Consider the following 13,647-nt stretch of genomic DNA (forward strand, 5'->3'; position numbering starts at 1 on the left):
GGTTTTAATGGTACAGTAACATCTCTCAATAGCACTATAATTTACTAATCTCTAAAATGCAGGGATGTTTTGTATTTCAAGAATTGCGACTGCCCTCTCATTGCCCTCCCAGAGAAACCTGAGACTGTTGTTCCCCCACACAGTTAAGTGAACTGAAAAGCAGGGCCTTTTCCCCTGTAATGCAGAAAATACCTGTCTTCCCTAGCAAGTGCCTGATCCTGGAATTGCTTTTGCTTTTCATCCATCTGCTATCAATTTAACTGGCACATATGGCTAGAGGCTCCTTCGTACGACCTTGCAAGACTTGACAAAACCCGGTTCCTGTAAAAATTAAGGGGCAGTCCCCATGTTTACCCTCTTGCTCAACTGGCCATGTTGTGTTGCTGCCAGTTAGTGCTAGAACATAGCCACGTCTCCCTGGACCTCCAGCTTGAGCCTGCGTCTGGGGAGATCCGGGGCTTGGCCAAGATTGCCAGCTGCTGTTGTTACCTCGGTGCATCAGTTGTTGCGTAGGTACAGTAGCTTTGCTTGGGCTGCTGTCTTTCTGGATAGCTGGAGCGTAAGTGCAGTGCTGCAGCTCTGCAGCCTGGCAGAGTAGATCTGGCAGACCAAGGGTAGCTTCACAGCACACATGCCCCATCTTTGGTCAGAGTGGGTGTCTGAGGCATGGGCTGCCATCATCCTGATGCTTCTCACACTTGGCTGACTTCTCACATAAGGTAATGCTGGGAGGAGATGCATGTGTCTGTCCAGGAAGTCACGATCAGCCTGCACTTGAAAGGCCAGCAGAGCTAGTGCAGAGATCTACAGTATGTATGTGTCCGCCTATATAGTGAGAGGAGTTGTCTTTTGTGACTGCCTTGTGTCTTTTAGCTAAGACTGACTGCAATGCAGGATGGGTTTTACTGCTGTGTGCAGTTCCACATGCAGAGCACATATGGGCATCAGACCACACAATCCGAAAATACACATCTCTAGTGACATTTAGCCTTAGTTTTCCAAATGAAAGCATTATTAACGTGCAGCAAGACAGACGTCTACAGAATGGAACTGTAAATATTTATTTACCCATGGTGTTATTTTTACCTTTCATAGAAACGCAGGTATCAGCCGCTTCATTACAGGATCATGTATGTAAACAGGCTTTATAAAAATTTGGAAGTAAAATCTTTGCCGAACAACAGTCATTCTTGCCAATTGCATTCCATCTACTGCAGCCTTTCATGTTAGAGAGACATCCCATATGTGAGCTATTGTTATAATTCAATAAATACTTTACAAAAATAATGCTAGCTTTTTTGAAAAAAATGAACAAGTTCTAACTCACCCTAGTTCTTCCCAGACAGCTTTTTGAAGGAATAACTTCTTCTGTAGGATGCTGTGCCCTCAGCATATGACAAAAAGGAAGGGGAGACAAAGGCTGGGTGCATTCTCTGAGGGAACTTACTTAGAAATGTGTATTCCACTTTTCCTGTCACTGGAAAAATAAACACTCTTTAATGTAAAAATTGGGGATTTCCTCCTGCAGCTTCTCTCCTCCAAAGACCTATAGCATGCTTAGCTTACAGGTAGCTGCCCTGAAGATCTGCTCCCCAGCATAAGACACCGGCCCTGCCAGCTGCAGTTCTGTAGCTGGAGCTGTGGTAACTCCTAGAGAACCCCTGCCCTGGGACTGTTTCTGGTCCACAGGAAAACCACAGCTCCCCCTCGCTGCAGGCCTACCCAGATGGGTAGTGAGGACCTGGCCTGGAAGGTAACAGAAAGAATTGCAGTTGCTAGTGAGTGTTTATAGCCACTTCCAAAAAAAAAAAATAAAAAAAAAATCTGTCTTAGACATTATTAGTCATGAAATCACTCAGAGAAAACTGATGCTGTAGATACATTAATCTTGTACTCTTCCATATGGGAATGGTTTTCATTTTTCAACCCCCTTGTCCCTAATAACTTTTAAATATGTGCCCTCTTCAGGTGGGGCCTTGGTCCTGATGGTGAGGGCAGCTGCACCCCTCCCTCCTGCTCCCCCCTCTCCTACTCACATTATTGTTGGTGAATAAAACAAAATGCACATTATTAAATGAACATTACTGTAGTATAAAATATCCGGGACAAGTTTTATGCATGTCTGTATGTAAAAATAGGTGTGTGTGAGATAGAGATATGTGCTTATAAATTACACACACTATGAAAAATAGTTATGTATTATATTACAACTGTACACATTCATTAGAAAGCAACTGATCAGCCCCTGTCAAGGAGATAATGCAGCAGCAGTTATCGGTTCTTTGGCATCCAGGCAATGAATGCTATTTTCTGTTTGAAGAGGAGGAAAACCTATTCAGTATTCCCTTGCTTCTTGAAACTGCTTGTAATAGTCTTCATCTGTAGGGTTTTCTGTACACTTCTGCCCATTGTTTGGAGGCCGTGCTTCATTGTACCGACTCCAGTCACCTTTGCATATAATCCAGGGCAAAATGTCCACTTTGTAATGGAGTTCTGCTGAGAATTCGATGCTGATCAGGTTTGGTGTACCTGCCCCTTTCCCTCTGGTAATTAGCTGCATGTTATCATCATAGCAGCAGTGCTGAGCTGCAAGTGTTGTGCTCTCCAAAGAGAGCATGGAGCGGATGCAGTACCGTGCAGTGGGCTTATAGATCTCCAGTTTCTCCTTTGGACCACTTGCATCTTTCCAGCGAAAGTTTTTCCTCTTAATTCGATCGTAGATGTCAGCAGTGCTGTATGCAACTTCTCTGGGGTAGGAGCATGGGCAGCTGGGAAGATCGTTGATCACTTTGTGCATATATTTCATTAAGAACTCACTTTTGCAGCTCATCCATCTTTCACAGCTATCAGTGTCTGTTTAAGGGCAGGAAAGGGAAAGCTTAGGATACAACGCAGCAACCCAATTCATATGATCAGTGATAACAAATGAGTAAAGCATTACTGTTCAGCACTGGTGCTTTGCTTAAGAAACAAAGGGGAGTAACAAAAGCTTGCTGCCCTGCCTGTGATGTTAATATGCTGTCCTGTCTGATCTAAATAAATAAATAAAATTGAACAGGTTCCTGACTACAAGGGCCTCAAGCAGTGCTACTCCAAATTATACTGCAGTACCCATGCTGGTAACAATCCTTCATGTTTCTCTACCGGGCAAATTCTAGCCAAGCCTCCCACTATCCCCATGCAGCACAAGAGACACTGGCAGAGGTTTTCAAGCAACAGAACTGAAACTGGGAGCTTGCATTCTGTGAACTTGTACAGGGGGTTGAAGACTGTCTTTGGTTTAAAGCCCTTGTCTACACACTCACCTTTTCAAGAACTTCAGATTCTGATGTTAAAAGTTTTTTTTAAGGTGCTGGAAACATCAAGATGGCAAGCAAAGCCTACATTATTTTTAAGATTATTATTAAGCCCTAATAATGTCTTCCTTTTAACTAACGCATACTCTCTTCACTATGAAGAGAAGTCAGCCAAGATGTTGGTCTCTATGTCTGGATATTTCAAGCAGCTGTAGTTCAGACACAGAGACCAACACCTTGGCTGACTTCTCACACATACAGTCAGAAATGGTGCAGATTCTAAAGGGGCATATGTGACATAGTATCAGTGTCTGTACATTAGGAGGACTTAATGACACCAGAGTCGAGACTTATAGCTGGAATTAAAGAGATTTATAGACTAGTAGTATATTTAGTACTGGCCTTTTATTATTTTGCAACAGTCTTGAAAGAATCCAGTTAAGACACTTCCTACCCAAAATGTTGGGTAAGGTGTTCATGTCATACTGTGGGCTTTAAGAAACCCTGCACCTCTTGCTCCATGCTTAACAGGCCTTAAGTAATGCAAGGACTGGGACATAAAACTCTTACAGCAAACATTCCTGCAAAATATTTACTTAGTGATCTGTATTTTGTTTTTCTATCTCTTTAAAGAGTCCTGTCTCAGCTGTCATTAACTGCTGTGCTCCAGCACCACACCAGGGAGGTGCTGGAGTGCATAGTTTACCCAGTTGTTACTGCTGTTTGGTCCAGCAACCACTGTGTAAGAGTGGCCACTGCATGGTTTCATTGGAGGGATGGAATTAGAATGTTAGAGAGGTGGGCTGAGTTTTAGATAGATGAAGTCATGCCCTATAAAATTGCTTTGGCTCATCCCGCTGCAGCACACATAGTTATAAAAACTATGCATGCTTGTAAAAGTCATTGCCATTTTGTATTTGATGTGACATCTGTATCTAAATTGCTTTTATAGTATCTTCCATACAAGGCTATTTCAGCAAAATGAAAAACAGTGTTTGATTTTTGCCAGACATTAGCGTGGACACTCACAGCTCTTCTCTGAACCAGGACAGTGACTCGCAATTTTACAATGAAAGAGGCACAGATGTTAAGAGAAGAAAGATTCTGTGATAGAAGTGAGTAGGTCCACGTCATATACTTACTTAAGCAAGATAATAAACAAACATTTTTACTGACACTTCTCTACAATAAACTTAAAAACCTTGGATGACCCACAGTGGGAGTCAATATAGGAAAATCAAAGTTAAATTTCTTATCTATTACTGAAAGATTGATGGCACCACTTACCAACTTCAAACAGTTTAGTAGCATTGAAGTCTTCACTCCCAGCAAGTAAGCTCACTTCTGTGGCGGCTGTCCGGAAGGTATCTTCGATCCCTATAACAAACATGTTAATAGTGGTGGGTTTTTCCTACTAGAGCAGAACAAAATCAACTGTCTCCCCGCCACCTCCTCCTCCCCCCATTCTGAAACCTGCCTTGTTTGTCAAGGAAGCAGTCTGAAGTTGTTGTTGGAGGGAGTGTTCATTTAAAAGTACAATGGACAAGGAATCTGGGGTGCTACAAAGCTAACTGCTGTTTTAAAGAATTAGCTTAACCCTAAGGTAAAAACTTTCCTAAGTTTAGAAATTTAGATTATATTTAAGCAGCAAACTGTTTAGTTTCGAACCCGCTGCAGGAATAAGTGGGGGAACCAGTGTTTCCCCTCCTCTTCCAGACTTGAGGCTTGCCAGCAGCTCCCAATAATTCAGGTAGGACATTTGCACACACTGCATCTGGTCAGCTTTATGTGACCAGTATTGTCTCAAAAGCACATAATACAGGTGCCTGACAAAATAAATACATGAGCCCTAAGGGAAACTGTAAAGCACTAGCTAAAACACGATGTCTGAGGGAAATGGCACTTGTGTCATTTTTCTAAAATAGAGCAACACGCCTGAAGACAGGTGTATAAATTCATGTCCATATGCAGGCAAACAGTATTCAGGAAGTGCAAGGAAGAAAGATGCTATTACGGAAATGGCACTTGTTGGTCTCTCCTGTGCTAGGAGTTGAAAGGTGCGCGTAGGCAAGAGATAAATAACCTCGCCTATCAAACCCAGCCCCCAGCTACAGCAGCAATATTGCAGCAATAGAACCAATGGAATAAAATATCAGTGTCTGAAAAGACTAGGATCTTCCCCCAATCCTCACCTAAGCGTCTGCTACCAGTAGAGCGACAAATGGATTTCCAGAATATATATGATATATGCATCCTTTCGGTGCTGTTGTAGTTCGCTCTGCCTAGCAGCCTAATGTTTCCCAGTCTGTGCTATGTAGCCTTAAAACAATCATCCCTTCAAAGAAGCATTTGAACGCTATTCTTCCCCCCCCCCGACTCAAAAACCTCTACAGAGAGCAGAAAGCTTTTAAATACATGATAACTATATAGTTAATAATGAAGTCTGTTCACCATCCATCTTCTTTCCAGTGAACTTTCTCCTGCTCTCCTGAACCACGGCATAATAGTGGCTTGCAAAGCTTCAAAACAGCCTCAGGCAGCTTTTCAATAAAATTATCATATGATTTTGCCTTAACTCCACCAGCAGATGAAGAATAATAGATACCCGAGAATCCATTACAAGGCAATAATTCACTGCTGGAATTATAAACAGTAGAAGCTGAGCTTTGCCCTTGTCATTTTAAAAATGTCAGCACAGCCTCAAAGAGTGAATATATTTTGCTTGCTGATCGTTGGGGGGTCTGTTATGTGACATAATATGCTCTTTCAAGTTTGCCACTGTTTGATGCTAGCCGGTAATAAATACTGGAAAATATAACTGGGGGGGGGGGCTACATGCATTATTCTGGATTTAACCCCTTAATATTTAGGCTTCAGGATGTATGAGAAAATCCAGCAGTATTTTTCTCCTGAACTGCCTAGAAGTAGTTATCATGCAATGAATGCGTGCATCTGTCTATGACTGAAACTCCTCTGACTGCCCAGCTAAGGTTCCCAGCCCTCCTCACATTTCACTTCCCAGCAAAAACACCAGACCTCCAGCTTCTGCCTTTCTGAGTTGTTAAGTAAGCTTAGTGATACCGCCATGGCGCATGGTTTTACCAAGGGTAGGGAAGCACTGGTACAGGTTACCCAGAGAGGTGGCAGATGCCCCATCCCTGTGTGGGGCTCTGACCCACCTGGTCCAGCTGTAGGTGCCCCTGTTCATGGCAGGGCATTTGGACTTGGTGACCTTTAAATGTCCTTTCCCGCTCAGAAGATTCTAGGAGTCTATGAACTACTGTACCTCTGCATTGCAAGTTCACCTAAATACACACCTACAGTAGCACTTAAAGACCAGCATGACACAAGGTTTCCATAGCAGCTTTAAATTTTTTATGATGTAGGTTTGAGCACTCGATTTGCTTTCAGTAAGGCAAAAGCTTGATGATAATGATGACGCTTGCTTTACTAGCAAGTAATGTCCATGCCTTTAAAAAAGCAGGAGCTAAGGAAAATCTCCTTGTCATGGCTGTATTTTCTGAACACATTCAGTGCTCAGTGACCACATTTGGTCTAGTGGTTGGCAACCCTGCACCCAGCAGGGGGGTTAAAACTAGATGATCTTTGAGCTCCTTTTCAACCCAGGCCCTTCTGTGATTGAAGCTAAAAGTACCCCTTCCTTCATCCCAACACTTATCACAGCTGCTGCAGCACTGGACTTGCTGTTTATAATTCTCTAGCTGGCCAAGCAACATGACAAGAGACAGGAGGTAACGTTTCCACCTTAACATAGCTGTTGACTTTGAAAGACAGGAGATTCTGTACCCCAACAAAAACAAAATCTCTAAGTAAAACAGGAGCAAGTATATATATATATATATATATATAATTTTTTCCCCCTCATGTTAATACATATGGAATCTCACAGTAACTGTGGATCTGTTAGGCACACATCTTAAATGCCATGTAAGTGGGGGGAGCTATTTGTTCAAAGCACAGGCATGTCCATTCACAGCATGGCAAAATATGGGCTCACTGAGGCAACAGCATGGCTGTTTTGAAATTCTAAAGTTAACACAAATTTGTTTCACGAGAGTAGATTACACCCTTTGGAATACAAAACGTACTCTGCACAAAAATGACTACCATAGGCTAAAAAAAGCCTGTATCTGTCTTTTAAGTCTCAGGAGGTGGTAAACTGCATCTGGAGACATATTATTACTAGCAAAGAACCCGCCATTTCATAAATGCCCTCTTCCCAACAGAACCTCTTACCTAGCCAAGGACCCAACAGGGCCGTGGCTTCATGCACAGTAGGGCTCTTCTCCCCCTCCCTTGACCACCTCTCCCCAGTGCCCTTCTGCTAGCACAACCACACCTGGGCAGTTTGGCCTGTCGCAGGTCCGTGACTCGGTGGCAGTACAGGCATACCCACAGGACCTCGTCCGCTTCTGACTGCCGCTCCCACATGTGACGCTACAAAGGGACCATGAGCTCCAGTCACCCTCACCATCAATGTAGTCTGCGTAAAAACAAAGATGAGGAAGGAAATGAAGAAACAAAACTCCTACTACCCAAAACTACTGTGTGTAGTGTTTTTTATTAAGAAGGCAAAAAAAGAATGGAATCCAGATGTCTCTACCTGAAGCTTGGGCTAAGTGCCAGGCGTAAGCCTGCTGTTTAAATGGTTTTCACACTTGATGCTCCTCGGGGAAATGCATGCAGCATTATTTGAAAAAATATTTCCTTTCTCTTTTGACCTTTTGGCAGCTGAGACTCCTCAGCTGCAAAGCTGGGTCATGGACTAACAGTACACAGCTATTCACATAGTTTTCCTGCATATAGGAGTAGGTTTTCTGGTCACAAACTATTATCAGTGGCTAAACTAAGTTTTATTTTTCTTCTCTTCAAAACATACAGCAATAGCGCAACAATGCTTACCTAGTTAACTTTAAGGATACCAGGAATGTTGGACTGTGGGAGGCTGAGGGTCATATCTGAAAACTGCAAGTTTTATTCCTCTGCCTCTCAAACAGTAAACAGATATTACAAGAACACTGCCACGAATATAATGAACTACATAGTCATCTGGCACCAAGAACAACATGCAATTTATACTGGTTCACACAAGTTATTTAGTAACACCTAATCTGATTCCTAAGTAGGAGGAGCCTTCTGCAATGGAAACATGAGGTTATCATCTTCTGGTAAACAGCCAAGATAAACAGTACCAAGACTGCACCACTGAGAGTTGGTGCCACCATAAGTATCTGAATACCTTAGACTCAGTCTCCTATGTTTGTTGGGTTATCTGTTGCACATTCCACCTTCTGAAGGGCAGCAGATGGAGCCTGTGAACCAACCCCAGTTTGCTTTCATTCTAACTGCTCTCCTGCCTTTCAGCAGCACCAGCTGAGTTTTGTCTCGCTACAAACTCCTGGCTTAATGGTGTTCTCTGTAATCTACGGATGTTCAACTGACCTGTGATGGCAGCTTGTAGCCTTTGCTCATTTGGGCTTCACTCATAGTGAGCAGCAAAACTAATGTGAGTTTAGTGATTCAGAGACAGCCCTGCTCTACAGCTATAGGCTGACTGTGTAGGCACTGGCAAGATACAGGGACATATCCTTGTCTGAACAGGCCTCTATGCTGCGCTTCCCACTTCCCCCTCACTGCCATGCTGTCTGTGGGCTTCCTGAGCTGGTTAGTAGAACACGTAACTTGATTTGTACCATATGTAATGACTGATGACAACTCTGTAGGGTGCTATTAAACATTTATTGCCGGGAGTATGCAAAGGTTATATATCTCACTCGTAGCATGCTGCCTAGATGCAAGTTCCTCATGGTAGGGACCTCGTATGCTTTTCCTCCTTTTCTTACATTGCTGCTGCCTGGGAGGCTGTCACATTTGAATCAAGTGTCAACTAATGTGGTGCGGGAAGAATGGTGGTCCCTGCAGTAATGTCTGTGTGCAAAGATACCCGATTCTGGGATGTGCCAACAGGAGGGCACTACAGCAATCTGAAGAGGCTCAAGGTCTTTTCAGATCTGCTCTCTCTCACTAACCCTGCTCTCCTTTCCAGTCTTTTTCTGACTGATTTCCCCCCCCACATGCCTGTTGAGGAAGAGTGAGGGTGACCAGGTGTGAACAGTCAGATGGCTGGAAATAGCATAGAAGCCCCTTGCAGACGGGATCTGCTGCTACATCCTCCTGGCAAAAGCCAATGGCACACAGCATTTTACGTTAGTCAGAAGGCCAAGAGTCTCTTGCAGTTAGTGGCATGCTCTGGTGTATGGCAAAGAGCTCTAGGATAATTTGCAGGCCTGCCTACCTAGTCTTTATACTGCACTACAAAGCACACAGTATCTAGCTACTATTAAACATCCTGGATCTCAACCTGTTCTCCCTATTTTTATATACATAATTCTTATTAATTCTACCACAATTATTTGTGAGAGCAATTTTATTTTGCCTAAGTTAATAGCCACCTAATATATGAGTTCCTGGCAATAGTGTGCCCACAACTAAGCACAGGTACAAAAAGAAGGGATAGACTTCAATCTTCTGGCCACAAAAATTTAAGACATAGGTATGCATTTAAATACACCATTTGATGAAAAGGCTCTCTCCAGCGTTAAGGCTCTAGGACATAAACAGGGAAAAGTAAGACTGAAACAACGCACAACAACCACTCTGCAGTATCTAGCTGTTGCAATGCAAGTGCCACAAGTACTCTGGCTTTGAAATCCTGCTCTATTTATTTATTTTCATAAAATGGAGAGGCTTTGATCTACCTGTGGCTCCTGAAGGGCACATATTAATTCACCTCCCTTGAATCTTTCCTGTGTGGATAGTTATACCCCCTGGGGCAATGAGAGAACGTAGCTCGACTCTGCTTCTAGTTTCTGCAACCATTTCATGCAACAAGCTGAAAACAATTGTTTTCACCATGACACATCTGGAAGAGAATTACACACGCAAACACACAATGTTCCTGCTGCATACACCACTCCCCACACATGCACCAACATAATTCATCTTATTTATGTATCCACCAAACACTACCACGTTTTAGATCTTGCTTATTTATCCAATAATTATATTTTAGTTCCCAAACCACTGCATGATTCTAAATTTGCACTTATCCTTACTCTAAAAATAAATTTGAAACCTTGTTTCCTTTGCTTTTAAAAAAAGTACACTTAGGACTAAAAAAAGACCCTCTTATGGGATAACTGGTATGATTTTCAAGATTATAGACTTACTAGTGGAATGTAGCTACCACAGTACAGCTTGTGCATCTGCACAGATTTGTATTTAAAAGCTGATGAACAAAAGCCACATGTTGAAAAATTCTATTTTGTTTGGCCTACTTTCAGCAATGCCTCACCATTCTCATTTCCCCCAAACTCATTTTACAATCCCAAGATGCCCATAAGAGGCTTGGAACACAAACTTACCATACTCTGGCTGCTCCTTGGACTCATGTGTCCGGTGACTGGGTGCATGACCATCCCACCCACCGAGAGGGTTCAGGAAGTTGCTGTCCTCAGTAGTCCTGTCATACTTGTAGTCCCGGTCACCGCTGCTCATGCGAGTCAAGGTGGAGGACCTCTGCCACCAGTTTCTCCAGTCAGGTGACGAGACTGGCCAGCTAGGCTTGCTGCTTTCTTTCTGAAGGTCCTTGTCTGTCTCGGTGTCGGGGCCATCCACCACTTCAATGGTAACCTATGGGATTCAAAACAGACCGGACTGCCTGTCACTGTCACCTCCTCATCACTGGGAGACTTTCTATACAGCAAAGAAAAATGACCAATGTTGCCTTGCAAGGGGGCTGAGTAATACCATAGGGTTAGCATGTTGTAAACCATATGTGGATTACTGAGCACAGAGATATGCAGAGGCTGAGTGATTCCTTCTGCTACCTCTGCTGAATCAGACCTTGGAACAAAGGCTAGGAAAAATACCACGCAAAATAATAACCCATGCTGTGCCTAAAACCTTTGCAGCAGGAATTCCTGCCTTAGGGGGAAACTATGTTCAAACCTGGACATTTATGATGAGGAAAAAGAAAATCATATCTGTTCCTCTAAATACACTGGGATTGAATTTGAAACAAGCATGAAACACACCAGCATGCAGAGCCAGTTCTGAGGGCTTGGACAGACTTAGCAGAGGACTAAGTAAGTCCATGGGTACGAAGGTGGAGGACAGAGCCCACAGTCTGCACTGGGTCAATGCAGGTTTGCATCTGCCTTGTTCTGTAGCAGCGCTCAGCCTCTTCCCTCGCACTGCCCACCTTGCAGCACCGCCTTTCCATCATGCGGTGCCACATGGAACCACACCACAGGGCTGAGCGCCAGCAGCTCTTTCAGCCGTGGCTACATAAGACACTTGCTGCTACGCCACCTGAAGTAGGTCCTCTTTCTGTGCTGCAGAAGATAATGCTGTATGATCCATTTACAGCTTCTGCAGAACCCAGAGCCAAGATTCAAATTTTGTTGCCCAATTTACTCACAAACATCACGAATGCAAATATAACACTGCACAGGGAGAGCCTTGATTACTTGGGCTGAACAACGCGTAACTATGAAACTCTTAGATAAATATTGTGCTTGTGTGTAAGTGGCTATTTAGGTAGAAATAGGGACTAGCCATCAGAAACCGTGGCTCTATAATTCAAGCATATAATGACCACAGACAAATCATGAAGTGCTCTGATGCTTCACGCTGGTGTGGTTCAGCAATTACATTGGACTGGCTAAGCATAATACAGAAGTATCAGATGCATCTATAATGTATTCTTCATGCTTTATAGGTTTACAAAACAATCTTTCAAGATAGTACTCCAGAAAAACTGGGTTATTTAAGAACAGGAAAATGTACAATTATGTTTAAAGTCACAAAATCCATTCAAGAAAAAACAGTTTCTACAGCTACCTGTGATTGATTTACAGAGGAGTCTAATGTAGGAAGCAAACCAAAGAACTGCTGCTGTCGTTTAGTATCTGCAGGCACAACTACACAGACAAGGCAATGCCCATGCATCCTTTTTGGAGAAAGGAGATTTTGAATCTGTTCAGTGCTTTACCTTTGACCATGGACAGACAGAACCATTGAAACAGAACAACTTTGAGGCGAGTATGAAACGGCACTGGGAGAAAGAGAAAGGGCGAGGGAAAGTGCAGTTGACAGCCTAATAGCATCTTTACACAAGAGATATTTTACTCCCAGACTAGATGTGGAATCAGAATGATTACTTCATTAACCTCAGTTTCTGCAGACCAAGAATTAAAGTGGATTTCATAAGTTTGAAAACAACAGGGTTAGTTCAGGGGTTCAAAACTGTTGCATCCACCCAAGCAAAACAGTTTTCACAGTAAGTGAAAATAAATGATTTTACTGAGTGGGTAACACTGCACTGCTGGCCAGTCAGAGGGCTTTAGTACTGACCATGTGAAAATGAGTATGACTCTAGTACTTACTCTGGTAACAAATATTTTTAAGACCACACTAACTTTGTAAGTAATGACTCAGCAAAGAGAAAAAGAACAAATGCAACAAAACAACCTTTTTTTTTTTTTTTTTTTTAAAGAAAAAAGGCAAGGAGCACTTGACAATCATTCCATTTGCTTTGCTAAACTGTAGTTATGTGACTGTGAGCCAGAGCAAACTCCCGTTATTTCAGCCAGGTAAAATTGGAAGAACCATAAGGATTTGGATTTAAGACACTTATTTAGGATTCCAAGTCAGTTTAAGCAGAAGATGGTTCGTAGAGACGCAGGGGCTTCTGTTAGGCTACTTGCTACATTGAGAAAGAGAGGGAGGTGACCTTTACGCTCAGAAGACCTCATCAGACCTCTAACAGCACCGCCACCAATTTATTTTCAAGACATGTCTGCAATCAGTCTGTGTACTGCAAAGTAGGTTTATTAAAAAGGCCTTTAAAATGAGTTTTCCAGCACAGGAGGTGTGAGGAATTTAACCGTGCCATGGCAAGCTCTGAGTCCTTTCTCTATGGCTTAGAGCTAGCTAATGAGGAAGAAATTGGGAACTACACACCACTGGTGCGACTCAGAGCCACGAGTAGGCAAACAGTGTGTGCAAACACATGGTGCTTCTTTCAGTGATACCCGGGCAGGGGAGAAGGAGTCCCTGTGCTTTGTCTCTTTTCCTTTCGCATGACTGTAACTGACCCTGCAGGACTAAGGTGCTCCGTCACCCGTGAACTAGATAAGGAGCTAAGGCCTGAGACTATTAATAATCCCTTTATCGTGAAGAGAGAGGTCTAAGGAGAGGAGAGGTCAAGAGAGATCCACCTTAGCATGAGCGAGGTTTTTAATAGGCTATTGATTCAATGAACATA

At 43.0% G+C, this 13,647-nt stretch overlaps 1 protein-coding gene across 2 annotated transcripts in view; it reads right to left on the reverse strand.

Annotated features, from left to right (window-relative positions):
• Positions 1,039-13,647, reverse strand: part of ISM1 (isthmin 1) — a 41,147-nt gene continuing 28,538 nt past the window's right edge. Inside the window, exons 3-6 of one of the 2 annotated variants that reach the window (XM_021392199.1) lie at positions 10,742-11,009; positions 7,657-7,800; positions 4,584-4,673; positions 1,039-2,853 (exon numbers count right to left, since the gene is read on the reverse strand). In XM_021392199.1, the coding sequence (XP_021247874.1) occupies positions 2,336-2,853; positions 4,584-4,673; positions 7,657-7,800; positions 10,742-11,009 (1,020 nt within the window). In that variant the 3' untranslated portion in view covers positions 1,039-2,335. The remainder of the gene's footprint in view (positions 2,854-4,583; positions 4,674-7,656; positions 7,801-10,741; positions 11,010-13,647) is intronic. The other variant, XM_021392200.1, reaches the window with a different exon arrangement.

Source organism: Numida meleagris, chromosome 3, assembly GCF_002078875.1.
Source record: "Numida meleagris isolate 19003 breed g44 Domestic line chromosome 3, NumMel1.0, whole genome shotgun sequence".
In the NCBI taxonomy this organism is placed as follows: domain Eukaryota; kingdom Metazoa; phylum Chordata; class Aves; order Galliformes; family Numididae; genus Numida; species Numida meleagris.